Source organism: Phyllostomus discolor, chromosome 1, assembly GCF_004126475.2.
Source record: "Phyllostomus discolor isolate MPI-MPIP mPhyDis1 chromosome 1, mPhyDis1.pri.v3, whole genome shotgun sequence".
Classification (NCBI taxonomy): domain Eukaryota; kingdom Metazoa; phylum Chordata; class Mammalia; order Chiroptera; family Phyllostomidae; genus Phyllostomus; species Phyllostomus discolor.
Genome location: NC_040903.2, coordinates 122,027,070 through 122,054,607, shown reverse-complemented (window position 1 = coordinate 122,054,607; position 27,538 = coordinate 122,027,070). Strand labels below are relative to the sequence as shown.

The window sequence follows — 27,538 nt, the reverse complement described above, 5'->3', positions numbered from 1 at the left end:
TCTATGTGGTTTAGAGATTCACAAGAATAAAAACCATAAAGAGCACCTGACTCACATCCATTATGGCCAAGATGACTCATGAGTCTCTTCCAGCGTTAGAAAAGCAATGAACTAGGCTCTATGCACTTTTTTGTCAGTTTATAGACTTGTTTACATGACGATGCTCAAAGCTTAATTTATTATTTCTAGTGTACTTTGAGAGCTACCTCAATGATTTCACCTATTTGAAATGCACAAACTATTCCAACTTTGAGCACAGCCAGATGGGAAAAGTGCTGAAGCAAACCTGGTTTGAATATGTAAAGCACCAGGCAAATGACATGCCTGATTACAGCTATGGAAGAGTCAGACAAGGTACTAGCTTATATTTTTAAACCCAATTATTTATCATGGTTCTAGTGCTCATCATGTCATAAACATCAATCTGATTTTTGTGAGATAATTTATAAAGGAGAATAATAGGTCATTTTGTTTGCTCAATCCAGATCTGCAGTACTTCAGCCTGAAACATAAAGAATGAAGCAGAAAGCTGAGAGTGCCTCTATACTCTCCATAACACAGGTAGTCAAGACTCTGCTTTTTGAGCTAGCAGTTGTTATCAAAAATAAAGTCACTCAGTTGCTTTAAAAAACATCAAGCATTGAAAAGACTATCACCTCTTGTGGTAATCTCCTTTCAGCTTTAAGAAGTCTTTATTCCTAATAAAACACTGGCTGAGATTTAAATTCATTTTCTCCAGCTCTACAGAAATAGTGAATAGCTAGTGAGAATCCTATTTAAGATCACTCTTCAAACACTGAAATCAATCCTGTTTCTACCCCTAATTAGCTGCGGGACATTGGGATCCAATAAAACCATACATTTCTACAGCTTAAAAATATTAAATATAATTTTAGGGGGAAGGAGGAAGAGAGAGAGAACCATTAATGTGTGTTTGCCTCTCACATAGACCGCAACCCAGGCATGTGCCCTGCCTGGGAATCGAACCTGTGATGCTTTGGTTCACAGCCCGAGCTCAATCCACTGAGCTATGCCAGCCAGGGCTAAAATATAATTTTATTATACCTGTTAATCTTTTATTAATTTTTGTTTATATTGACTTAGTTCACTCTCAAAACAACCCATTGATAATATGGGTTATCAATATTATATGTTAATCACTGATTTTTATTTCTTAATATCCTATATTCTTTTTCAAATGAAATAAGATTATTAACTTTTATGTCTTAGATCCACTAAGATGTGTAATTTTTTCCTGAAACATAGTTTCTATCAAGTGTTTCTCATCCTTCTTGATGAAGTTTAATTTTGTTTCTCACATCCTTCTTTTGCTTTCTTCTAAAGATTTTTATCTGGTGCTTAATAGAGCATTTCTCTAGTTTAAGACAATTTACATCTTAGTTAATATCCCTATGGTTATCATTGCTGATTCAAAATGGAAATCCAGTAAGTTTCTGATGAATTAATTAATAAATGAAAGAATGAATGAATAAATTAATTAATTAATAACCCTGGCTGGTGTGGCTTAGTGAATTGAGCTCTGGACTGTGAACCAAAGGGCTGTGGGTTCAATTCCCAGTCAGGGTATATGCCTGGGTTGTGGGTCAGGTCCCCAGTAGGGAGCACATGGAGGTAACCACACATTGGTGTTTCTCTATCTCTCTTTCTCCTTCCTTTCTCCTCTTTCTAATAATAAATAAATTATACCTTTTACATAATCTTTTAAAATTTTAATAACACATTGGAACATATGTCGATAAATCCATGTATGAGTACACCATTTTTTCTCATATTTCAAAAAAAATTCTAGGTTTAATCTTTTTGTACTGAATAGGTCTGATTAGCTCTGTGTTGGAAGAACTAATAAAGTGTGTCCCAAATGCTTTATAAATACCAACTCATTAATTCTTTCTTACAACTTTATGAGTTTATGAGGACATAGGTAAAGAAGGGTGAAGTCACTTGCTCAACAAGATCCAAGAGCTAATAAGTGGCAGAATCATGGCATAAAAACAGTCATACCAAGGCCCATATTTCTTAAGGTTTTTGTTAATGAACAAAGTAATTGGGGATGGGTGAGGTGGGAGGCATGGTGGGGTGGGGTAAAAATGGAGAGCACTGTACTTGAACAACAATAAAAAAGTAATCACCTTTAATAGGAATCTAAACAACAAAACAAAAAAACTAGCAAAATATAACCAAAGACACTGAAATAGGGGATAGTCTGACAGTGACCAGAGGGGAGAGAAGAGGGAATTTCAGAGGGGAATGGGTAGGGTTTACAGGAACAAATTTGGAGGACACATGGACAAAAACTAGGGGTGGGGGGTAATGGGGGGGAAGGGGGGAGGGTTGGGTGGGTGAGCTGGAATGGGAGTGGGGGGAGAAAACTGTACTTGAACAATGATTAAAATAAAATAAAAAAAACCAATAAAAAGTAATCATATCTCTTTATCTTAATATAATTACTTAAAAATAAAAGTTTACTTTCATTGCACTGAAAGTTTCTCAAAACCAGTTGAATTCTAATTGCTAAGGTGATTGTTTACACACAGCATACAAAAGATAGCTCATCCACATGACCTCTCTGCTATTTCATCGGGCAATTTCTTCTTAATGCTTGCACTTACTCTAAGACCTATATTACTAAACAGAGGCTAACTTAAGTTTCAGTTTTGCTAATATTTTGACGTTTTCTACAAAAATATTTTCTTAAAAATACCTACTTAAAATTGCCAATTAGCTTTCCTGACTTGAAATACAGTAAAAGAGACTTGCTTGTTATATTTGTGAATTCAATTATCAGGAGTTATAATTTTGTAAGCTACATAAACACACATATTAAATTTTACAGTGTCTACCAAAAGTTTTTCAGATGTCACAGAATTATCTGGGAAAGAAAAGAATGTTGTGTTCCTACATATACTATAGAAATCATTTTGTTTATAAAAAAGTTAAAGAGCCATTAAACATTAGGTGTGGATAATAAACATAAAACTTTCAGAGATAGTCCCTTACCTGTTTTATTGGAAAGTTTAAATGAAACCATCTTATCAGGAATATTACATACATTTCTCACTGAAGCAATGCAGCTATAATTAGCATAATCCTGAGGTCGAAGATTCTTTAGTTTTAAGATCTTTGTTTCACCCTGAAAATGTAAAAAATGTCATTAGGAGAAGTCCATAGTAACCAAAATGAATGGAAGAATGAATGAATGAATGAATGAATTCTGGCATTATATTGTATTAAATCACATTATTAGCAGAATATAATATGGTAGATTGTCTTGTTTTAAAAGGAAAATGCTGTACATTTTGAAAAATCATTGCATATAAAAATAACACTGTAATGTCTCCAGAGATGAAAACTAATAGACTATAATGAAAATGCATAACATTTTCTTTATAAACTAGCTTCCTAGGGATGGATGTATTTTTGGTTGTGGTTGTGCAAATTATTATGTAAAGATCAGCACAGTGTGCTTAATAATGAAATTCATTCAACAAACATTGCAATCTATGCAGACTTCAACATGAAATGTTATGAAAGAAAAGGATTCTGAAGAAGAACCAATAAATGAAACCGTGTTGGTAGAACAAAGTTAATGAAGTCAATCTAACAATAGATAATTTAAATTTCTATACATAAATAATTTGTGAATATGGAACAGTGAGAGATGATAGATATAAAACTGCATTAAGAAGTAGTCCTGACTGTAGCTATATGATTGTTGTTATTTTACATTCAAGAGTTCAAGGTCTAGGTGTCCCAGGTAAATCTGCAAGATGGCAGATAGACTGAAATAAAGTAAGTAGCCAGAAGTATCATACAAACTCTTGATTAGTCAGGAAACAATGAAAAAAGAAAAATACTAACATCATTAAAAAGTTTAAAAAGAGTAAATGATGAATACCAATAAAAAGGAAAAATAATCTTCCTGCCCTATTCAAATTAGGTTTCCTGGAATTCTTTACCTTTCGAAGTCTATGCATCTCTTCCAAACAGATCCTTTATAAATAACTTAATTGTGAAGATGTTACAGCAATTTTTGAAATGTGAATTTGTTTCCAGATAAAATCTATAAAACCATGTGTTTATTTTATTTTACTTCAGTAACATCACATAAATCCTAAAAATTGCAACATTTGCATATATTCTTCAAAAGGATCAGAATACTTAGTGGGACAATACATAAAGGCAGTGCCTGTTCATTTGCAAAACAAAGAAACAAACTAACAAACAAACAAAAACTTGCTCACTCATAGGCGGGCACACAGAGGTTTCCAAATGTGTCAAATGAATCTCTCCTTCAGTGTGCATTTGACCATATAATTCCTTTCACTCACTGTCAAAGTTCATTCTTTAAGATTTTATTTATTTATTTTTAGAAATGGAAGGGAGGGAAACATCATTGTGCGGTTGCTGGGGGTCATGGCCTGCAACCAAGGCATGTATCCTGACTGGGAATTGAACCTGCGACACTTTGGTTCGCAGCCTGCACTCAATCAACTGAGCTACGCCAGCCAGGGCTTCAAAGTTCATTCTTCACTCAGTCACATCTTTAGCATTTTTCTCTGTGGCATAAGCAACAACCTTCTTTTTCTACAAATACATACAAATACACACCACACAAATATACACAGTCAGTGTTTATGTTTCTGGAACTTATGTTTGAAACAAGTTCTCAGTGTATTCGAGAGTTACTATTTTCATTAACTAGATAGAATGCCTAGAACAGAATACTTAGTTGGAAAGCCAAGTTGAAAGAAAATGTTATATTAGAACCAGTTGACTCAGACAACATTTTAATGCGGTGATGAATCCTACTCCTCCTACCTCTGTGACTGTTACTGCTTATATTTCTTTATTTTCCTTTCTTCTCACAACACTTAACTGTTGGTATTTCCTGAAATTCTACTTATTACATACTTAATCTGACTATAAAATTCTCCTAGGTGATCTTAGCCTTGATGATGAATTTCTACTACAAGCCCAATCCCCCAGTCAGGATACCAAGTCTCCATCCCTCTTCTAGGATTTGCATATACCGAATTTTCTCTTCGATGTGTTCATTCTGAAGTCTCACAGACACCTAAAACTCAACATATTCTAAATTTAACTTTTTAAGACTAATCCTCTAAATCTACTTTTTTTCTTTGATAACAAGAATCTCAGACTTTCAATTACTACTTGTTACTTGTATATTCAGTATCTCACTCTCAGATCCTTTTATTGACCTTTAAACATGTTTAATCTTGACCATTCTTTTTATTTACTTTAAGTGTAATCTTAGTTCTAAACCCTACATTCAGCTGAAAAAAATCCTGCTTAGTATAGTTTAAGAATGAAAGCCAATATAAAGACCTAATCTGTAACCAAGAGGATAATATGCAAATCTGACCATGCCATTACTCTGCTTAAATAACAGGGCTTACGATTGCTCCTAAAAATAGAGGCAACAGCTACTAACATGGCTTTCAACTCTTATGGCTTATATTCTCCTTTCCTCCCCAGTCTCACCTCATTCTTTTTACAAATTTTTATTTCTTTAAAAATTAATTTTTATTGTTTATACTATTACCTTTATTCCCACTGTGACTCCCTTTCCCCACCTCTGTCCTACACCACCCTCCCCCTCCCTTTGTCAATCCCCATACTGCTGTCTGTGACCATGGGTTGTGTATAAATGTTCTTTGGTTAATCCCTTTACCATCTTTCATCCCATCCCCACTCCTCTCCTTTCTAGCAGCTGTCAGTCTGTTTCATGTATCTAAGCTTCTGTTACTATTTTTTTGTTAGTTTATTGTGTTCAATAGATTCCACATATATGTGACATCATGTGGTGTTAGTCTTTCACTGAATGGCTTAATTCACTTAGCATAATATTCTCTAGATCCATATAGGCTGTTGCAAATGTACGCATTTTTTTCTTTTTTAAAAATAATTTTTTAGTTTTTTTTATTGTGGTTCAAGTACAATTGTCTCCATTTTCCCACCACCACTTTCCCCTGCCACACCCACACCCATCTCCCACCCTCAATCCTACCCGCCTTTGGCTTTGTCCATAGGTCCTTTATACATGTTCCTTGATGACCTTTCCCCTTCTTTCCCTGTTATCCCCCTTCCTCCTGCCCTCCGGTTACTGTCAATTTGTTCTTTTCTACTGCTGAGTAGTATTCCATTTTGTAAATGTACCACAGCTTTTTTATCCACTCATCTACTGATGGGCACTTAGGCTGTTTCCAAATCTTGGCTATTGTAAATAGTGCTGCTATTAAATTAACTCATTCTTTTACTGTCTTGCACATATCTTGCTTCCTTCAGCCACAGGCTCTTTGTATATGTATAGCTCTTCATTGCTCCATGCTTAATCCATTTCATCTCATTTTTAGCTCCCCATACTCCTTACTTCCATAGATAAGCATTTCCTCATTTTCTGGAAAAGGAATCACTTTTCTTGAAATCTGCTGTCTCTTTAAAACACGTTCTTATTTGTCCATTTATTCTAGTAGTGGATTTATTTTCTGTCAACTTCTCCCCTTGCATGTAAGTATATGAAGGGTAGGGGTCATGTATTTCTTGTTCTTAGCATTAAGTATGAAGAACCTAGAGCAAGATTTAATATAGGAGAGAGACTTTTTAAATGAGTATTTTTTCCATTAAAAGTACTGTGTCTCTTTTACCACTCAGGGCTTTTCTTTATACATATTTCTCTGGAACCTACTATCTATTGGGCACCTGATACAAATGCAATAGAGGTTAATAAAGTCAACATTTTAAAGGTGATTATACAGCAGTAATGATTCTTAAATATATTTAAAAATAAAGAGTCATTTAGATTTAGATTTAATAGATAGTCTCTATTTACATAGAGTTAATTACATTCTACCAATATTTCTTATTTCTGCTTCCAGTGGCAAATTATTTTTAATCCACATTTTCTGGATACTATCTCAACACTCTACTAAAACTGCACCTATGAATTGTTAAAATTCAATAAATCTTTTTCATGCTGTTTTACTTCTTATTTCTAGCAATTAGATTATCTTGCTACTTTATAGGCCCTTGTGTAAAAATAACTAATTATAAATATAACATTTTAGTTACTTTTTGGTTGTTTTTCATTTTTTATTTATTGTGAAAATTTTATTTTTTAATTTTATTTTAATCATTGTTCAAGTACAGTTTTCTCCCTTTTACTTCCAATCCAGCCCACCCTCCCAACCCTGCCCACTTCCCTCCCATTACCACCCTCCCCCTAGTTTTTGTCCATGTGTCCTTTAAATTTGTTCCCGTGAACCCTTCCCATTGTCCCCTGAAATTCCCTCTCCTCTCCCCTGTGGTCACTGTCAGCCTGATCTCTATTTCAGTGTCTTTGGTTATATTTTGCTTGTTTCTTTGTTTTGTTGTTTAGGTTCCTGTTAAAGGTGAGATCATATGGTATTTGTCTTTCACTGCCTGGCTTGTTTTGCTTAGCATAATGTTTTCCAGCTCCATCCAAGCTGTTGCAAAGGGTAGGAGCTCCTTCTTTCTTTCTGCTGCATAGAATTCCATTGTGTAAATGTACCAATTTTATAATTTTCAGTCCTCTACTAATACACTTCTAGTTGTATCTGACCCATTACAATGGTTTCATTCAGTATCTGTGTACAGGTATGTGCCAAATCTCTGAGCAGGTGGTCAGAAATGTTGCTGGAGTTTATGCTATCCAAAAGTAAAGAATATAAATTAAGTAATAATATTGAAATTTTAAGGCTTAGAGAAATCACCTTACCTTTTGTGGTGATTCCTATACTTTGTAAACACCAAAAACTGTGGCCCAATAAATATAATAGTTTGCACACACCATATCCTAGCTTATTCTCACTCATAACATTGCAGCAAAATTTGCACATGAAAAGCACAGACAAAAGAAAAGAATAATCTTTACTGTGAAGTCTAAATACACATTTTTCCAGTGGTTCAGCTAGCACAGGATAGGACAGTGGGTTTTGGTGAGCTAAGATGATTTACATTTTGTAATCAGAAAAAAGATACCAAGATGTGGAACCTACAATATGGTCATCTAGGTTAACATCTAAGAGTAATCTGTGTAGCCTTCAAAGAGGCAGAGGGGCTGACAGAGACATAGTATATTGAAGGAATATGGAAAATAGAGTTATGGAAGAATTTGAACCTTACCCACTTAATTCATCATATTCAGAAAATGACTGGAAAAAATTCAAGCTGACATTCTTCCTCCTAATAAACAGCTTCCAAAGCTATGCTAGCAAGTGGCATGTGTGGATATATTTATTTACAGTGATTTAGAATTTACTGCTTATAACTGTTTTACAACATAACATTAATTTTATTTTGTTGATCATATAAATTTAATAATCTGTGATGTTGGGAGGCTTTATGCATGTGAATTTCCATGATTTGTAAAAAGGAATTTTCCATTGATATTTGTCTAGTTGTATAATTAGTCTAATTATAAATATATAATTGATATAATATGTTCAGTCTTATAATTAGATGGTGCAATTACAATACACAATATGATGTCATGAAGGTCTTTATAAAAGTTGTAGAAAAATAGCAGGAGTACATGTCACTTGTAAAATTTAAGTAGATATTTCTTTAACATTCAAAAATTATTTTCAATACCTAACACTTATATTTAAACTTTTAAACTACTTTTTTAAAAATAAAAGAAATAAAGGAAAGGTATTCTATACCTTTGTCAGTGGCCATTACCAATGGTGACATTTTCTAGTGAAGTAATAACAATAACCTCAAGCAGTGTGTCCACTTTACTTAGAAAATTGGAAACTTTTTAAATATGTATTTTCAGATATCAGTAAAAAAAAAGGTTTCCAATTCAAAAGATTTCCAATTCAATGTTATCTATAGCATTATATGCTAGCCTAGATCTTCAGCATTGAGTAGAAGTATGGAAAGCATAATTATTCTTCTTAGACTTATTACATTATATGCATTTGGATTTGCATCAGCCACAGCAACATAGACCAATTTTGTTTCAGAAAGACTATCTACAAAAAAAGGTATAAAGATGATTTTGTTATGTAACAGGGTGGTGAAATAAATATTCACTTCAAATTGATATTATTAGCTCAGTATGAACAGTCATTTGTGATAGATGTATCTCACCTTATAAATTCTGTTTTATTAAGAACAAGGCCTTGCCATTGAATAGGAAAGCATACATTTAAAAGAAATTTAATTTCTAAAATTAATAAATATGCAGACTTCTTATCTGTCAATCTTCCACAATATAGTCCCAGTATACTTTCCCAGCTTCATAGTCTGCCCTTCCCCATATATACAAATTATTGTTCCAGTCAACCAGAGACATAGCCAATCTTTGGAGGTATTATCTTCCTTCTGTATTATTGCAGGTGCTATTGATTTCCATCTTGAATGCTCTCTACATAGCACTATTGTGTGCCTCTATTCTGAGAATAATTTCTTACCTTGTAACATAATCACTGTTTACCTTAACATCTCCCCATTAACATCAACAAAGTCAGAGAAAGAGTCTTGCCTATAACCTCTGTCTCTGGCAGAAAGTTGTAATATCTTGCACATAGAAGATCTCAGTTATTTTAACTGGATCTTAATTACACTATGAAGACATGAAGTTCATATAATATATGAAAATAAATTAAAATATTATTAGGTCCTTCAATACCAACAATGCTAACATAGAAAGTTCTTTCAGTATGAATGTAAACATGGCAAATGATGGGAAGCAACAGTCCAAAAATCAATCAAATCTAAGAATTAAAATATAAATAAATTATTTATATATAAATATATATACATTTTATATATTAAATTATATATATAATTTATATATAATATATATATTATATATAATATATATATTTTATATATATATATATACACACACACACACACACATATGATCTCCAGTAGCACATTAAGCAAATAAACACTGTTTATCTCTCATTCAAATAACAAAGCCATTATACTAGGACCAAAAAAAACAAGTCAACCTTGATAAATATTTTAAGGATACTGCATAAAACAAATTTGACATGTAGACCAAATAATTGATGCCTTTAACTCAATAACACAATTCTGAAGGTACTAAGGATGTACAGGTCTACTTTTTAATGTAGGGAAAATCAACTAGGTATGATAACTGTGAATTAGAACATTCATAGATATATATTTTATCACTGTAAAAATAAAACCCACAGGCTAAGCCCACTGCATTGCTTTCTACTGCTGGAAAATCATAATTCACACTTACTCCAAACTTCCAAGGTAGTTAGAAGATAAAATTGAGGACATTGTTTTCTACCACGTAGATTCCTGGGAAAATTTTTCTCTACATCATACTCATCTATATTATAAAAATGTACCCGTAAGGCTGGAATCAGCCTTGGAGTTCTCAGTCTACTATTTAATTATTTTCACTCAACAGAACTTTTACAGAAACCCTTCTTACTCTTATCTGTCTTTATTTCAAATCACACAAGACTAGAAATGTTATTGTAAGTACCACTGCATCCCCCTTGAGGTAATCATGGATTCAAGCAGAGTTTCACAACAGTAGCCCAGAAGAGCCAAATGGTGAACTCTGGCAACAAGTGATTTATTGTTTTCTGAAAAGCTGGCATGCACAGCCAGCCTCATCAGTGTTTATTTTGATAATACCACACAGATTCATATATTTATGTTACCAGATTAATCTCAGTAGGCATTTGCATTTATGATTCCTATGCACAAGTATACCTACTATGGCCCATTGAAAAAATAAAAAAAATAATAAAACCCTTGGATCTCCAGGCCACTATATACAACTAGCTGCTTTGCCCCTGAGAAGTAATTTATTTATAAGTAACACTCCAGAATTTCTAAAGTAAATGACCAGCTTTCTATGCATCTTTGATAAATATACACATACACAAAAAGGCTCAAAGCAGTATCTCAAAGGGTGATAAATCTAAATCAAACTGGTTTGGTAAAATTTTACAGGTGCTCTCAAATTGTTCATAGAGCAGTAAATACAATATGTGACAAAGTAAAATCAAAATAGTGGGCATAAGGTTTTTCATTGCTTGATTCATACAATGATATTCATTGTCAATACCACCTTCAGTTTAATAACCTTGGTATCAGTCTCCTCAAATTGATCTACAAAGTCAACAAACCCTCACTCAAAATCTGATGAGATTGTTGGAGAAATTGACAAGATCACTTTAACATTTAAGTGAAAATAGAAAGAAGCTATAACATTCAAAACAATTTTGAAAAAGATGAACTCTGTTGAAGGAATTATTTTTCCTGATTGCAGAACTTGTTATAAGCTACAGTAATTAAGACAGTGTGGTATTGGCATTAAGACAGACATATAAATCAATGAAACAGAATAAATAGTTCATAAATAAAGTTTAATATATAGGGCCAATTGATTTAAGTGCCAAAAAAATTTAGTGGTGAAAGAATGATCTTCTCAATATATGGTACCAGAACACAGGTATATCTCTCTGCAAAAATGAAACTCAAACATTTCCTCACACCATTAATAGAGACTAACACAAAATGGAAAAGGAAATCTGTTGGTAAATATAAGTGGATAATGACTTTCAAAGAACAAAATAATAATGTCTTGTCAATGTTTAAATAAATGTAGAATTAAAATACTATACAAAAATATAAAAAAGATAAATATTGCAAACATAATCTATATTTACATCCTTGTTGAGGAAGAAGTCAGAAAATAGGCTGTAATTTTTAAGTAACCTATTAAGTGTTACTAAAATAATTTCAAACTCTTAACTAAATAGAGGAGAAAATTAAATAATTATACATATTTGATAAATCCAAAAGGAGGCAAGAAAAGAGAGACATAACATAAAACACGTAGGTCACATAGACAAAAAATATCAGGCACTGGATTAAATGCACTAAAAACTAAGATTGTCCCACTGGATTAAAACAACAAAATCATATCTACTGATTACTAATGACATGTTTTTAAATTTAAAAACACAGAATGCTTGAAAGTAAAACAGAGATGATTTACCATTCTCCCCAACCCACACCACCCCAAAAAAGAAAACAGCTAACCAAAAGAAGGCTTGCAAAATTAAATTAATGACAGACAAAACAGACTTTAGGGCAAGCAGCACTACTAAAGCAAGAGGTACTACTCTGTAGAAGGACATTTCTTAGTGATAATCCCCCGGGACGTATCAGAGAGGTAATATATTCAGTCCACCAGGAAGATATAACAATTACTAATCTGTATGTACTAAGAATATGTTTTAAATATATAAAGCAAAGTTGACAGTGATAAAGAATAGACAAATACACAGCCATAGCCATAGATATTAACTAAACTATGTCAAGCTTAAATAGAAAACAAAAAAACAGTAAATACATAGAATGTCTGAACAACCCAATGAACAAATCGGGTTGCAAATTTGGGTTGGACTTAATTGGCATGCAAAAATTTTGGAATACACATTCTTGTGGGTGCACATGAATCATGTAGGAAAGTAGGCCATAAGCTAAGCATAATGCAAGTTTCAATTAATTAATTTTTAAATTATATTTTATTGATTATGCTACTACAATTGTCCCATATTTTCCCCCTTTGCCTTCCTCCATCCAGTCCTCCCCCACTCCTTCCAGCAATCTCCACACCTTTGCTCATGTCCATGGGTCATGCATGTAAGTTCTTGGGCTACTCCATTTCCTACACTATTCTTAACATCCCCATGACTATTGTTTAACTACCAATTTTTATTTCTTAATCCCTTCATCATTTCATCCATTCCCCCAAACCCTCTCTCATCTGGCAATTATCCAAATGTTCTCCATACCTAACATACTATGTCTGTTCTGCTTGTTTGCTTAGTTAGTTTATTTAGATTCAGTTGTTGATAGATATGTATTTATTGCCATTTTATTGTTCATAGTTTTTATGTTTTTCTTAAATAAGTCCTTTTAACATTTCATATAATAATGGGTTGATGATGATGATGAACTCCTTTAGCTTTTCTTGTTTGGGAAGCTCTTTATCTGCCTTTCAATTCTAAATGAAAGCTTTGCTGGATAGAGTAACCTTGGTTGTAAGTCCTTGCTTTTCATCACTTTGAATATTTCCTGCCAATTCTTTCTAGCTTGCAAAGAATCTTTTGAGAAATCATCTGACAGTCTTATGGGAACTCCTTTGTAGGTGATTATCTGCTCTTCTCTTGCTGCTTTTAAGATTCTTTATTTTTAACCTTTGCCATTTTAACTATGATATGTGACATGCAATGGGTCTCTTTGCATCCATCTTGTTTGAAACTTTGTGCTTCCTGGACTCATATGTCTATTTCCTTCACCAAATTAGTTTTCTTTCACTATTTTTTTCAAATAGATTTCCAATTTCTTGCTCTTTCTCTTTTCCTCCTGGCACCCCTATGATGTGAATATTGGTATGCTTGAAGTTGTCCCAGGGGCTCCTTACACTATCTTCATTTTTTGGATTCTTTTTTCTTCTCATTATTCTGATTGGCTGTTTTTTTCTTCCTTATGTTCCAAATCATTGATCTGATTCTTGGCTTATCTGCTGTCTTGTTGATTCCCTATAATTTATTTGTTCTTTATTTCAATTAGCGTATCCTTCATTTGACTGGATCTTTTTAAAGCTATTGCAGTACCCACTAAGTTCCTTGAGCATCCTTATAACCAGTGTTTTGAACTCAGCATCTGATATATTGCTTATATCCATTTTGTTTAGTTCTTTTCTGGAGTTTGTTTCTGTTCTTTCATTTGGGTTAGGTTACTTTTTCTCCTCATTTTGACAGCCTCCCTGTATTTATTTTTATGTATTAGGCAGAGATGTTATGACTTCCTGCCTGGGTAGTATGGCCTAATGTAGTAGGTGTCCTACAGGGTACAGTGGCACAGCCTCTTCTACTACCCAAGCTAGGTACTCAAGGTGAGTCCTTCATGTGAGCTGAGTGTACCCTCCTCTTGTAGTTGAGCCTTGGTTCCTTTTGGGAGGTCAATGGGAGGGATTTACACAGGCCAGTCAGCTGCAAGGACAGGCTGTGACCACTGGCCACCAATCTCTGCTCTCCATGGCTTGTGGAGATGGTTGGGTGGTGGTGCTCCCCCATGGTCTGTAGATGTCACAGGGTGCAAAGGCTCTGGGGTTTCCTGGGTGGTGCAGGTTAAGGTCATCATCCACCTATGTTTGTCTGGGTCCACTTAGCGTAAGCTATAAAGCAATCTGCGTATGGCTGCTATTTGTGCTGGGCTTGGAGGTGCTCACATGAGGCCAGACTGTGACCCAAGGGCAGCTGCTGCTAGTGCCAGGTCTGGGAACACTTATCAAATAGAATGGGGGCCAGAGGCTCACTGACGCTGGCTATTTCTTGTTTGAAAGGATTTAGGAAGATCTGAAGCATGAACCAAGACAAGCCATTCATATGGAAAAGTCACTGTTAACAGTTTAGGTGGGGCCATAGTTTGGGTGGGGCTGTAAGTTGGGTGGGATAGCACCTCAGGGAATCACTAGAGTGGAGCAATCCTTGGGAGCCAGGCTGATGGAGTCTCAGATCTGTGCCACCCTCTATGACTCTGTTGGGGGGAGGGCTCAGAAAATGAACACTGTCCTCTACTAGCAGTTCTGTCCGGAGAAAGCTATTCCCCTGCTCTTACCCTGATGCCAGATACTTTAGTTCTTCCGCATATGCCACTGGTGCCTTTCAAGGTGCTGCTTCATTGCTGGAGCCCAGAGGGAATGAATCTGAGTAAGTCTGTGTGTAGAACCTTTAAGAGGAAATATCTGGGACTCCAGAAGTTTCTTCCACCAATCCAATCCCCACTGGTTTTTACTTATCTTCTTGGCACTGGAACCTTGGACCAGGGGGCCTAGTATGGGGCTAGCAACCTTCACTCCCCAAATATCCTTCCCAAATTTTTATTCACCACACATGGATATGGGACCAGCCCATTCCACATCCCTGTGTCTCCACATCTCCATGTATCCAGGTCTCCACCCCTCCTACCAGTCTGAATGGAGGAGGTTTCTTTTTTAATTCCATATTGTCAGTCTTTGATTCAGCTTGATTTTCTGATGCTTCTGCGTGATGGCTACTATAAAATTCAGCTGTAATTTTGATGTGGTTTTTGCAAGGAGGAGAGCCATGTTTACCTACATCTCCATCTTGACCTGAAATCCCCTCAATTAATTTTTAAAGATTAAATTATTAAGGGTATGCCTTCTGCTACAGTGGAATTAGACTAGAAATCAATTAAAAATTATAAGTTTGGCTAAGTAAGACAAATATGATGTGAATTCACTTACATCTAATATCTAAAGAACAAAATTAATGGGCAAATAAAACAGAAACAGAATTATAGATACAGAGAACAAACTGATGGATGCCAGATGGGAAGGGGGGTTGGGAGTCTAGGTAAAAAAGGTGAAAAGACTAAGAAGTACAAATTAGAAGTTACAAAAATGACCTAGTGAGTAAAGTGGAGCACAGAGCATACAGTCAGTAATATTGCCATAACTGTGTATGGTGCCACATGGGTACTAGACTTGTCAGGGAAGCACTTTGTAAATTATACAAATGTCTGACCACTATGCTGTACACCTGTAACTAATATAAAACATAACTGCATATCAACTATAATTAAAAATTAAATTTAAAAAAGTATTAAATGAAAAAAGCAAATAAATAGGCAAGCTACAGTCTGGAAAAACCAATTTCACAACACATGTCTAACAAAAGATTTGTATCTAGAATATATAAATTATACCTAGAACTTAATTTAAAAAAAAGACAACCTGTTTTTTAAGGCAACCTATTATTTTAAAGAAGGAGCGTAAGAAATAAAAATTAAATGCAATGTGGGATCCTGGACAGAATAAAGCAACAGAAAAAGAACATTACTAGAGAAACTAGTGTACCTGAATAAAATCTATAGTTTAGTTAATAGTATTGCGCCAATGTTAATTTCTCAATTTTTCTCATAGTATTATAGTTCTAGATGATATTAACATTATAAACTAGATGAGGCATACAAGGGAACTCTGTACTATTTTTACAAGTTTTCTGTAAGTCTAAAATTAGTTCAAAATAAAATATTTTAATATTTTGAATTATAACTAGAAAATTGTCACAATTTGAAAATTAAATACATTAAATGAATTCAATTATAATATTATTCTAGTTCACAATTCATTCAGCTTTCTTTAGTGAGTGAAGAGGGATGGAGTTACAGAGTGATTCAGGAACTACTAGAAACTTGGAGTCAGTTGTAACCATTCCATAACTAGTCAGCCAGACATCCCCATAGGAGTATTGGCTCAATATTTAACACATATATATTGAGAATCTTTCATGTGTAAGGCAATGTTCTAGCTGTTGAAAAGACAAAGTCTTTATTATTAGTGGGTTAATTTCAAACATAAGGTAATTTGTTAGTTTCACTGTTATGAGAAAGAAATAAAATAAACCCGGGTATTAGGAAAGAGTAACTATGGGAAAGGAAGGGATGTTGCTTCAGATAGATCTGCCCATGAAGGCCTTTTCGAGGTGATGAGTCCTTAGTACTAGGATGGTCCTGCCATAGTACCTAAGTAAATTACATTCTACACGGCAGGATCAACAATGTGCAGGCTCTTGGCATGCCTAGGGATTGTGTGTCTAGAATGGTATATGAGATTTAAAAGTTTAGGTAAGAGAGAGCAAGGCAGAGCAAGATCAAACATGGTCTTGTGAGCTACAATACACTGAATCCACTAGAGATATTTATTTGTTTAAACCATCCAAGCAGTTTTTATTTATTAATATTCATATCCACTAGACATATTACAGCAGAAAAAAGTTTACATTTTAAGTGAATCACTCAGAGGTTTGGAGTTTCCCTAATGAAGTATTAAGCCAATTAGGAACCTACTGTCCTAATCCACGACGTGTGGTGGGGTGGACCTGTGCATGTCCAGCCCAGGTGCAGTATTGCAACATGTAAGGTATGAAGAAAAATCATTAATGACCTCTCATCTACGAAAAAGCCAATATTTTCTGTGGCTACAAGAACTAAATTTTCCACATGTTGCTATTTGGGAGCGTCTATTGATTTGACCTATAAAATATGTTTAATATTAAAAAATTAAGTACATATATAACATAAAAATATTGTTGTATTTCTTCTCCTACATCATTATTTGGGAAGATATAAAAACATGGCCATTTCAGAAAGAGATAAAGTACATAATTAGTAACCAAAGGCAGGAAAGATATTTTTAAATAGGAGTGAGAACTGCATGTTATTGGCAATTATCAACTGCAGCAGGTGAATCACAGAATGGCAAGAAAAGCTTGTTTGTTTCTGAAATATTTTTAAGACAACTAATTCAGCCCAAGAGCAGAGGTACCAGCACATACAAAGATAGAAAAATCCTTTGTTAAGCAGCATAGCAAAAAGTCTGATATTCAAACAGAAAGAAATATCACTCTATGGAAAATTTCACTCTATAGAAAATTAACTCAATTTTTCTTTTTATTAAATAAGTTTTTAATGAGTATTTGATATTTTAGTTTTTATATAATTAAGGCTCTACTCATAAAAAATTAAAAACCAAAAACATGAAATTACATTTTTTTCTATAACCAAAGTGAAATAAATTTGAAGTAGATTCTTCATTCCCTTAAAAATTATTTACCACTGATATGGGAAAACCAGTCTCTTATTTTAAGAAACATTTTCCACATAAAAAAGCAGTCTAGCAAATGTATTGTACTGTATACATTTATACATTTGTATTGTACTGTATACATGTACTGTATATGGAAATCTACATAAACCTGTAACAAAGATATAGGTCAGGATAATTAATTTGAAATTTTTTGAAGAGTTAAAATTTAAACTTAAGTGCCATGTAAAAGATAAATTTTTCTTCATTATTTGAGTCTTTTGATCATTCAGTCAAAAATATTGTTTTTTTTAAAGGCCAGATTTGGAGGAACTATCTTCTTAAATAGAAATAATATTATATGTCATTTAAATTAGGAAAATATATTTTCAGAGTGCGGTGGGTATATTATACTTTAATTCCTACCTGGGTAAAGAAGGGTTCATAAATCTCAACTCCTTTATCAGATCCTTGCAGTAACACCTCCTGGCCACGTCTCCAGCTGTACCGAACAGGTGGATTGGAATTGGCAACACACCTGAGGAACACTGTTCTCTCGTAGTAAAACTGTTCTTTAGCTTCACCTATACTTTGATGAACAGTTACTATAGGATCATCCAAATCTAGGAAAAAAATAAAAGCAACAAAGTAACAGTATTATGAGTTACATGGCTTTTGAAGCATGTACATTTAAAAACTAACAAATGATGAATTTTCTTAATGATTTTATTGCTTATCACAATATTCATTTTATATTGTGTTTACAGAATGTATTCACAGAGAAATTTCCAATGCTAGAAGGTAACTACAAATAATAGTTATTTTTCAAGATCTCTATTTATTGAAATAGTATAAACGACCTTGTATATTTACAACACTTTGCCAACAGCCACATAAAGCAGAGCTCAAGCGAGATGTCAGAATTTAAAATCCTCAAAATCAAGAGATTATTTAAAACAACAAACCACAGTGGGAGAGAAATACATATCAAGCAGCTCAATTGATTCTTCCACTTAATATACTTCTCCTTCCAATTATTTATGCTTACATATTAAAATAATCAAAGAATTATGTTTAAATAGTATTATATTTACAGGAAGAAAATGTGATCTTGTACTGAGTTAAACTTTTCCTTCAGCTCAGATTTTATATCCCAGACCATATTTGCTAATTTGAAATGTGCTAACAGAAGGTACTATTAAAAGGCATTAATGTTACTATTTCTGGATATTGGAAATAAGTATTTAAATAAGGGATGTACACCACAGAGCTTAGCAAATATTTTCTGGAAAAACCAATACAGAAGTATCTTGGCTTTGGTGGGTCATGCAGTCTTTGTCTTGTAACAGTGTGCAGCCAAGGGTGGGGTGGGCAAATAGGGATTTGTAATGGGGTCCAGAGCTCGGTGTCCAGGAAATGTTAGAAAAATAATAAATATGTATATATGATGTCCTTACCCCCACACATCTGAGCTAGGGGATGGGACGCATGGATCAGGGCCATTGAGAAGAGTTTGGAGATGACTGGCTCCACACCACAGGGCCACATCTGCCTGGACTTACTATGGCCACCCAGTAAGGCTAGAAAAATGCAGGAATGCTGACAGCTGTGGCCAATTCTCTGAGGAGTCGGAAATGGTGTGGCAGAGGAAGGTTGGCTCTGGGATTTAAACCCAAGAGCGGTAGCCATGTGGTGTCCTTTTGGAACGATGTGGCTTGGGCAGAGAAGAACAACGGACTTCTATTTTCTTTTTCTGAGATTTGGTACCCCAGACTGGGCAGAGGGGGAAGGAAGGACTGTGCATTTGTGGGTATTCTAAAGGACTTTGGGATCTCAACAAAGACATTAAGTCATTGCTCTTAATTTTGTATAACTCTTTAAATAAGTAATTCCTTTCCTTTTCAACAATCTCTGGCATTGAGAGACGTTTTTCCCTGGCAGCGGGCAAGGCAAACCTAGTATGGGCTGGGGGACCTCCGGAGTTCAGGCAATAGTCTATCATTCACCCCACCCTGGGTCTGTTCTATAACAGTCTCAACTATTCAACTTTACCACTGTAGTGTGAAAGCAGCCAAAGACACTAGGTAAAATGAATGAAAGATGAATGTTGCTGAGCTCCATTGAAACTTTATTTACAAATGCAAGTGCCCCAGCCACATTTGGCTCATGGGTTATTGTCTGCCATAGATTGTTAACTCCTGATATACAATATCCCAGGTTATTTTCTTAAGAGAAAAAGAACTTTACTTGCTTTACAACAACAACTGTAGTGCATATTTAAAAGTTTCTAAGAGTAAATCTTAAATTCTCATCACAAGAAAAATTGTAATTGTGTGTTGACGGATGTTAACTAGACGTACTGTGGTGATCATTTCACTATATATACAAATATTGAATCATCATGTTGTATATCATGTTGTATTGAAATTCCATAATGTTATATGTCTATTATATCCTAATAAAAAAGGGGGGATATAAAACAAGAGCTGTTGGCCCATGTGCTAATAAACTTAATCAGTACTTATTAAGAGTGATGCAAAAAATTTTGCTCTAATTACATATTAATTTCAGTGAGCTTTGCTCCTTTAGCTTTATAACTCTAAAAGGTAACTTAATCTTTGTGGTCTTCCATTTCTTTACCAATTAAATGGAAATAATCACATTATATACTAACAGGGCTTTGGAGATGTAAAGAGACAGTCCATAAAGCCTTGGCACATAGTAAAGCCTCAATAAAAGTGAGTTTGTTATTATTATTATTACTATCATTAAAATAGGATTTAACTTAGATTCCCAGTAATTCTGTTGTTTTTATACTTTTATCTCACCAATTTATAACGAACTCACATTTTAAATAAGTAAATGTCACTTTCCCATTTGCTCAGGGTATCAAATGTTTCCACATGGCCAGCATTTTTATGTGAAATCTTAAAAGAAACTATCATGTTTATATCAACATATGAATAGTGAGGTGTGTAAGCATATGTTACCCTGAATATTTAAAAGACATCCTCCCCTAGAAAATATTCTTTTTGATATATTAAAATAATTAAAAACCAGCAAAGTAGCAAAGTAATAGATACTCTAAGGAATAAAATTAAAAAGCAGAAGCCCAAATTTCAGCAGTTAAAAAAAAACAGTTTTTGAATGTGAATTGCATGACAGTCCTACCTTGTATAAATTTACAGAACAACTGCTGCTTTTCAGTGAAGTTTAAGGAACTTTCTGCTTAGATTCACTCTATAGCTGTGCAGTGATACATGCTCTTGGGTTTAAATAAGTTGGAGTACTTAGGGATGCCAGCATTATCATGAAATTTTATAGGTGCTTAAACTACATCAAATCCTACAGAAGACTCATTAGCTGAATCCAGCCTAGGTGACTTGAAAACTAACATAAACAATTTGTGTTGTGATTAATTATAGACAATTTTTCCTTGTGCAGTTTCTATAGTCATAGTTTCATTTTTATACAAATATCAGCTGTGTTATGTGGAAAGAAAATTCTGAAGCCAAAATATTTAAAAACAAAGTAGAATTGCATAGCAAACAGGCATTCTACTTGGGTTTTATATAGTTAATAATATAGTACTTCTCAACATTTATTTATTGATGTATTTCTAGATCTTTTCTTATTGCTGGCAGTGCCAAAACATTCAGTTAGAAACAGACAAAACCTGAACAATTATTTAAACATGCTCTTCCCTGATTTGGATGATTGTTGGGTCAATGGCCATCAGAGAATCTAATCCTATGACGATTGATTTTAATGAATGCTGTATTGGCAGAATTATCTATTGCATTCACCCATGTTTAGGGATTTCTACTTTATAAAAGTCCTAAATGATTTTCTCAAATTTAGAAATAAATATGCCAAGACAAGGTATCATTCATTTTTATTATTTGTATTATTTGTATCCTCACCTGAGGACATTTTTATTGATTTTAGGGAGAGGGAAAAAGAGTGGGGAGATAGAGAGAGAAACATCAGTGTGAGAGAGAAGTATCAATTGGCTGTCTCTCATGTGAACCCACAACTTAGCATGTGCTCTAATGAGGAATCAAACCTGTGACTTTTAGGTTTATGGTAGGGTCCTCCAAACAACTGAGCCACACTGGCCAAGGCAAAAAACAAGATATCTTTTAGGCAAGTCAAATAACTGCATGGCTAAAATATGTACTTTAAGTGAGATTTACATACATACAATATATAGTTTAAGCCACATACACACATATCTCACTTAAAATATGCATTTAAATATACTCTCTATGTAACTGAATGCATACTGAATATACGAATTTGCCCTCAGTCAGGTTTGTTAGAAAAGTGCCTCTGAGACAGAGATATCTGTGCAGAAAGAATACAGCTGTACTTCAGAGATATTGTGCATTCAGCTCTGGGTCCCCACAGTAAAGCAAGTATCATAATAAAGGGAGTTATACTAATTTTTTGTTTTGCCAGGACATACAAAAGTTCTCTTGCTATTTCTACTATATTTGTAGTTATTTCCTACATTGAAATCTTGACCTCCTCAAAGTCATCCATTAGTGTTGGAAACAATTTCTTCCAAACTCTTATTAATGTTGATATTTTGACATCTTTCCATGAATCAGAAAATCCCTTAATGTCATCTAGAATGGTGAATGTTTATCAGAAAGTTTTAAATTCCCTAGGCCAAGTCCATCAAGGAATTACTATCTATGGCAGCTAGAGCATTACAAAAGGTATGTCTTAAATAAGATTTGAAAGTCAAAATTACTTCTTGATTCATGGGCTACAGAGTGGATACTATATTAGCAGGCATGAGGACAACATTAATCCTGTACATCTCCATTAGCGCTCTTGGGTGACCTGGTGTATTATCAATGAGCAGTAATATTTAAAAAAAATTGGAGCAATAGGTTTCAACAGTGGCTTTAAAATATCAGCAAACCATGTTGTAAACATATGTGCTGTCATCCAGGCTTTGTTGTTCCATTTATAGGGCACAGGCAGAGTAGGTGTAGCGTAATTCTTAAGGGCCCTAGGACTATCAGAGGATTAAATGAGCATTGGCTTCAACTTGAAGTCACCAGCCTCATTAGCCCCTAAGAAGAGGGTCAGCCTGTTCTTTGAAGCTTTCAAGCAAGGCATTGCCTTCTCTTTTGTAGCTATGAAGGTCCCAGATGACATCTCTTCTTATATAAGGCTGTTTTTTCGACATTAAAATCTGTTTTTAGTGTAGCCACCTTCATTTATTATCTTAGCTAGGTTTTCAAGATAACTTGCTGCAGCTTCTCCATCAGCACTTGCTGCTTCACTTTACACTTCCATGTTAAGGAGACAATTTCTTTCCTTAAAACCCATGACCAAACCCCTAGTATTAGCAATGACTTTTCCTGAGTTAGTACATCTTTTGGTGTAAGTACCTAGTGAAGTTACTAGACATTTTTCACTGAGGATTTTGATTCCCTGGTCACCATGCACTTCTCAAGCCATTACTGATGTGCTTATTTGTTTAACACCAATATTGGACAACAGAATACTAAGAAATGACTCAGTGGATCAACTGGGTATCAAACATTCTTTATGGCTTCACTGTGTAAAACAGTCCTATCTCCAGCTGATTATATGGGCCAGTCATTTGTGCCAGGATGGTGACCCCTCTTATCTAACAGTTTCCTGACATAGACAGCTTAAAGTAACAAGTAACAGCTATGGCTTAAAGATTAATGGGACTTTTGCTGTGTCACTTAATAAAAACTTTTGCATTTTCTGAGAACTAGGACTTCTAAACAGGGAGAGCTTACAGAAGTGTGAGCTCACAGAAGGGAAATACAGATTCCCCAAGTATATCATTGAGTATGAGGTAGTAAGTAGAGTTGCTCCTTGGTTCTTGAGCTTGTGTATTCTATAGGAAACAAAAAACCTCACACAATAATGGTAATTGATTTAGGATGTATATTGCATGTTGGAAGACAGCACACCTTCTTGCTAGATATTACCTCTCCAAGACTCAGATGCCCCATACAAAGGATATTCTCTCACTCTAATAAGTTGGCATATTTAAGTGGTATAGAATACAATATGATCACAGAATCCCAGGCAATGTTTCCAGTGTTACATCTTCATGTCTGTAAATTGTGCTTTGGTCCCATGAGTGGTTAGGTGGAATCCCATGTTAAGAATAAAACATTCTAAAAAGCCTTTTGATTAGGCTGCTGCTGGCTGAGGTCAGCAGAAACATCCATACAAACAATACATGTCAAATTGAATCAAAACTATACGCTGTCACTCTCAGGGTAATAAAGGTCTAATGTACTCAACTTGCTACCAAGGAAATGGTTGGCAATCATAAAAGACATTGCTTTATCAAGAGGTAAGTGTTTGCCTCTGTTGCTGCCAAGTAGAATATTCAGTAGTGGCAGTGGATATACCAATTTTCACAAAGATAACCTGTGATTCGAGCTTATGAATAGCCTCCATTCTTACCATTATGACTATTTTTTATGAGCCTGTCGTGCCAGCTAAAGATGGCCAATGACAGAAGCTGGTTGATATCAGCTCTCTGCATTAGTCTACTTCACTGTTTTGTGATTTATCTGCTGTGGATACTTTTTGGTGGTCATTAATATACACTAGAAGTATTATCACACCTCATAGGTCCACTCTCATAGGTCCACTCTCATAGGTCCACCAAAATATTTTAACAGACCTGCTCTTTCCACACAAAGTGGTTGACCAAGTGTGCCACCGAAAGCAAAGTTCTAACTCCCTGGGAAGATTTTCCCTTATTCTTATTTATCAGGGAAATTCTAGAGTGGGGTTCTTGTGAAATAGCAGCCTAATTTTTATTTGTGTGTATATTCTGAGCTGACCCAGGGAGAAAGTAGCTCAGCCTTTTTTCTCCTCTATCCATTCATAAGTGACGTTCTATGTAGCCAGGTAAGAAATGAGAAAGAAGCACTGGTAGAACACTGATAGGTGTCATGGGGGTCTGGGCACCTGGTTGTACAGCTTACTTGGGCTCTTCGGCCCTGGCCATGCCTCATCCTGGTTGTACCACTTCTATCTAATGACAGAATCCTGATGAGTCTACCTTATTTTATGAGTGGGAGTTGTAGAAATAACAAAATCTTACTTCTGATTGGCAGTTCAGGCCAGATCATCATTGGATATTGCACATTTAGACGTTCTGTTTTTACCAATGCCCCATAGCGCAGTAGGAGCTACTTTATGAATAGTGTATAATTCTTGACTGCAGAAAGCATGGCCTCACTCATAATTCTGAACATTTATTCTATAATTCTCCTATAGAGATTGCTGTAAACTACACAGCATTTTTTTCCAGAACTAACATAGCTAATGTCATAGATTCTCCAGGGTTGTGTGACAAGGATCAGGGCCATTTACATCACAGTGTGGGCCTGCTACAGAACCATTTTTTACTTTGAGATTGAGTTGAAGCTGATAGCCTATCAAATCACCTGATAAATGGATTGGAATAGTGTTTCCAAGGATGGATTATGACCCAGAACCCAAGATACCTACCAGGCACTGTGTTTCCTTCTGAAGGATGGGAATTGAGAGATGCAATAACTTGTGCTTTACTTTGGAGGGAATGTCCTGGCAAGCTCCAGACCACTGGATTGCTAAAATTTTACTAATATTGTGGGTCACTGAATCTTCATAGTCTTATTCCAGCCCTCTCGATTATGTGTGTCTTACCATTATATCCACTGTACTAGCCACTTCTTCTTCATCTGAACTGAGGAACATGATCTCACTGATACAGTAAAACCATACTGTATTTAGTAAAATGTCTACATGGCTCATATACCTTTGGGCTATGTTATGAAAACAAGTGTGAGAGTTAATTTAGCTTTAGGGTAAGACTGCAAACGTATACTATTGTCTGTCCAAAATGAATGCAAATTATTTCTCATCTTCTTTCCTAAAAGAAATGGGGGAAAAAGCACACTATACTAGATCACTGGACACATGCCATGCATGAACCCATGCTAATTTACTCTAGCAGAAATGTCATATCTGGCATAAACTACAATCAGGACACTACTTGGGTGAGTTTTTGATAGTCTAATATCATCCTCTGGGATCTCTGGTTTCAGCAGGAGACAACATAGTCAATAAATTGAATATGAAATGGACTACCCCTGGTACATCTTTTAAGATTTTATGGGTGGCATTAAATCTGCTATTCCCCCTGGGAAATTATATTATGTTTTCTATGTCTCAGCTGGAAGTGAGAACATTTCAGAGCCTTCAAATTAGACTTCTGACTAGGACAGCTCTCACCCCCAGAGTCAAGGAATCAGTAGAGGTTCAACAAGTAGAAAGTATATCCATTCTAATTACACAATTGAAAACTAGGTAAATGAAAACAGGGTGGATTTGTGGACTGGTAGACACAAAATGAGCCAGTTGTGGATCACAATCCCATTCATTACCTGTCACCTATATGCCCAAATCTAATAGCATAAGGGTATAATGGTTCTGTAGAATCTTAGGTAACAAGGTCAGCTTAGATCCTGTGTATAATAATCTTCAAAATTTTTTGGAAGTTCACTTTTCCTAGTATATGGTTATTCAAGTGAATGGATATAGGTTTTTTGGAGAAAGAACTGGGGAAATTATTACTATTTTTACTTGCTATGGTATGGTGTTACAGGGCTCTTCCTGGTGACTCAGTTTCCCCTTCAATCAAAGAGTTCTAGTTCTGAAAATTACCTCAGCTTCAGAAAATGAGCAAGGAGTTGTGAATTTTTATTATGTATCTTCATTCAGACTACTGACTCTCCATCTGATTTCTTTAATTGTAGCAGACTGGGTAACATCCTTGTTGATTGTCCATTTATTTTGCTCCAAGAGATGGTATGATCTATTAATCAGCATAGCTCTTTATGAGTCCAGAGTGCTGCATAGATTTGAAATAGTTCATTAGGATAATTGTGCCCACATTGCTTATGACAGCTAAGCACTGCCACCTAGCCTCTATTATTTTGAGATCATGGCATCCCCATTTCTATCAGGGGGCCCAATTCTGTGATAGCTTCTTTTGCCATCAACATTTGCCTGCAGAAAACATTCACCTCTTAGCTTCTCAATGATGCTTGTATCTCAGTCATCAGCACATTCTTTAGGGGTGTTTTTGCAGTGTCTTCCAACCTTTTACACAGAATATATTAAGCTGATGATTTTTCTGTACTTAAGTATTCACACATCATAGTCTTTTGATCCTTTTTTCCCTACCATCTGCACAGCAGTTCTGGCATTTATAATTATTTTAGTGGGAACCATTGTTTGCTCAAGTTTCTGAGGGCTACCCTACTAGCAGGAACTCTCTTCTGCTATTCTTGCCAACATGCTAAATCTTATATTATGAGATGATGTTGCCATGTCAATAAACATTTATTTTTCATTTCAGTTTGATCTTTCTCTCCATACCCAATCTTATTCTATTTTATTCTTCATCCCACTTGATGGAGGTGCCTCAGGATCCAGCTCCAAACATATTCTCCTGACTCCTGCCAGTAAACATTGGCTAGATTGTACAGTTTGTTTGGAGCATGGTCCCTTTTTTCTCCTACATGCAGCATTTCCATGGCCAAATAATGTCTTCCATTGACCTTATGTATTGATCTGAAAGCCCAGAATGGAAGTTAGAGTATATGTTTATGTATTAACATAAAAGGGAGAAGTTTCAGCATCATCTTTAAGTGAGATGTAAGTTATAGCCTCTAATTGGGGCCACATTTTTTAAGCCTAGAAGATCTAGGAAGAGCTACTGTTTTAAGCTTCCTAAAATCATAAACCCAGATGTACTCCACTGACCAAGTCAGGGTTCCACTTGTT

The 27,538-nt window shown here is 34.9% G+C and overlaps 1 protein-coding gene across 1 annotated transcript in view; it reads right to left on the bottom strand.

Annotated features, from left to right (window-relative positions):
- MDGA2 (MAM domain containing glycosylphosphatidylinositol anchor 2) overlaps positions 1 to 27,538 on the bottom strand; it is an 859,730-nt gene that overhangs the window by 288,896 nt on the left and 543,296 nt on the right. Inside the window, exons 4-5 of the mRNA XM_036028780.1 lie at positions 18,113 to 18,309; positions 3,019 to 3,151 (exon numbers count right to left, since the gene is read on the bottom strand). Of these exons, the coding sequence (XP_035884673.1) occupies positions 3,019 to 3,151; positions 18,113 to 18,309 (330 nt within the window). The remainder of the gene's footprint in view (positions 1 to 3,018; positions 3,152 to 18,112; positions 18,310 to 27,538) is intronic.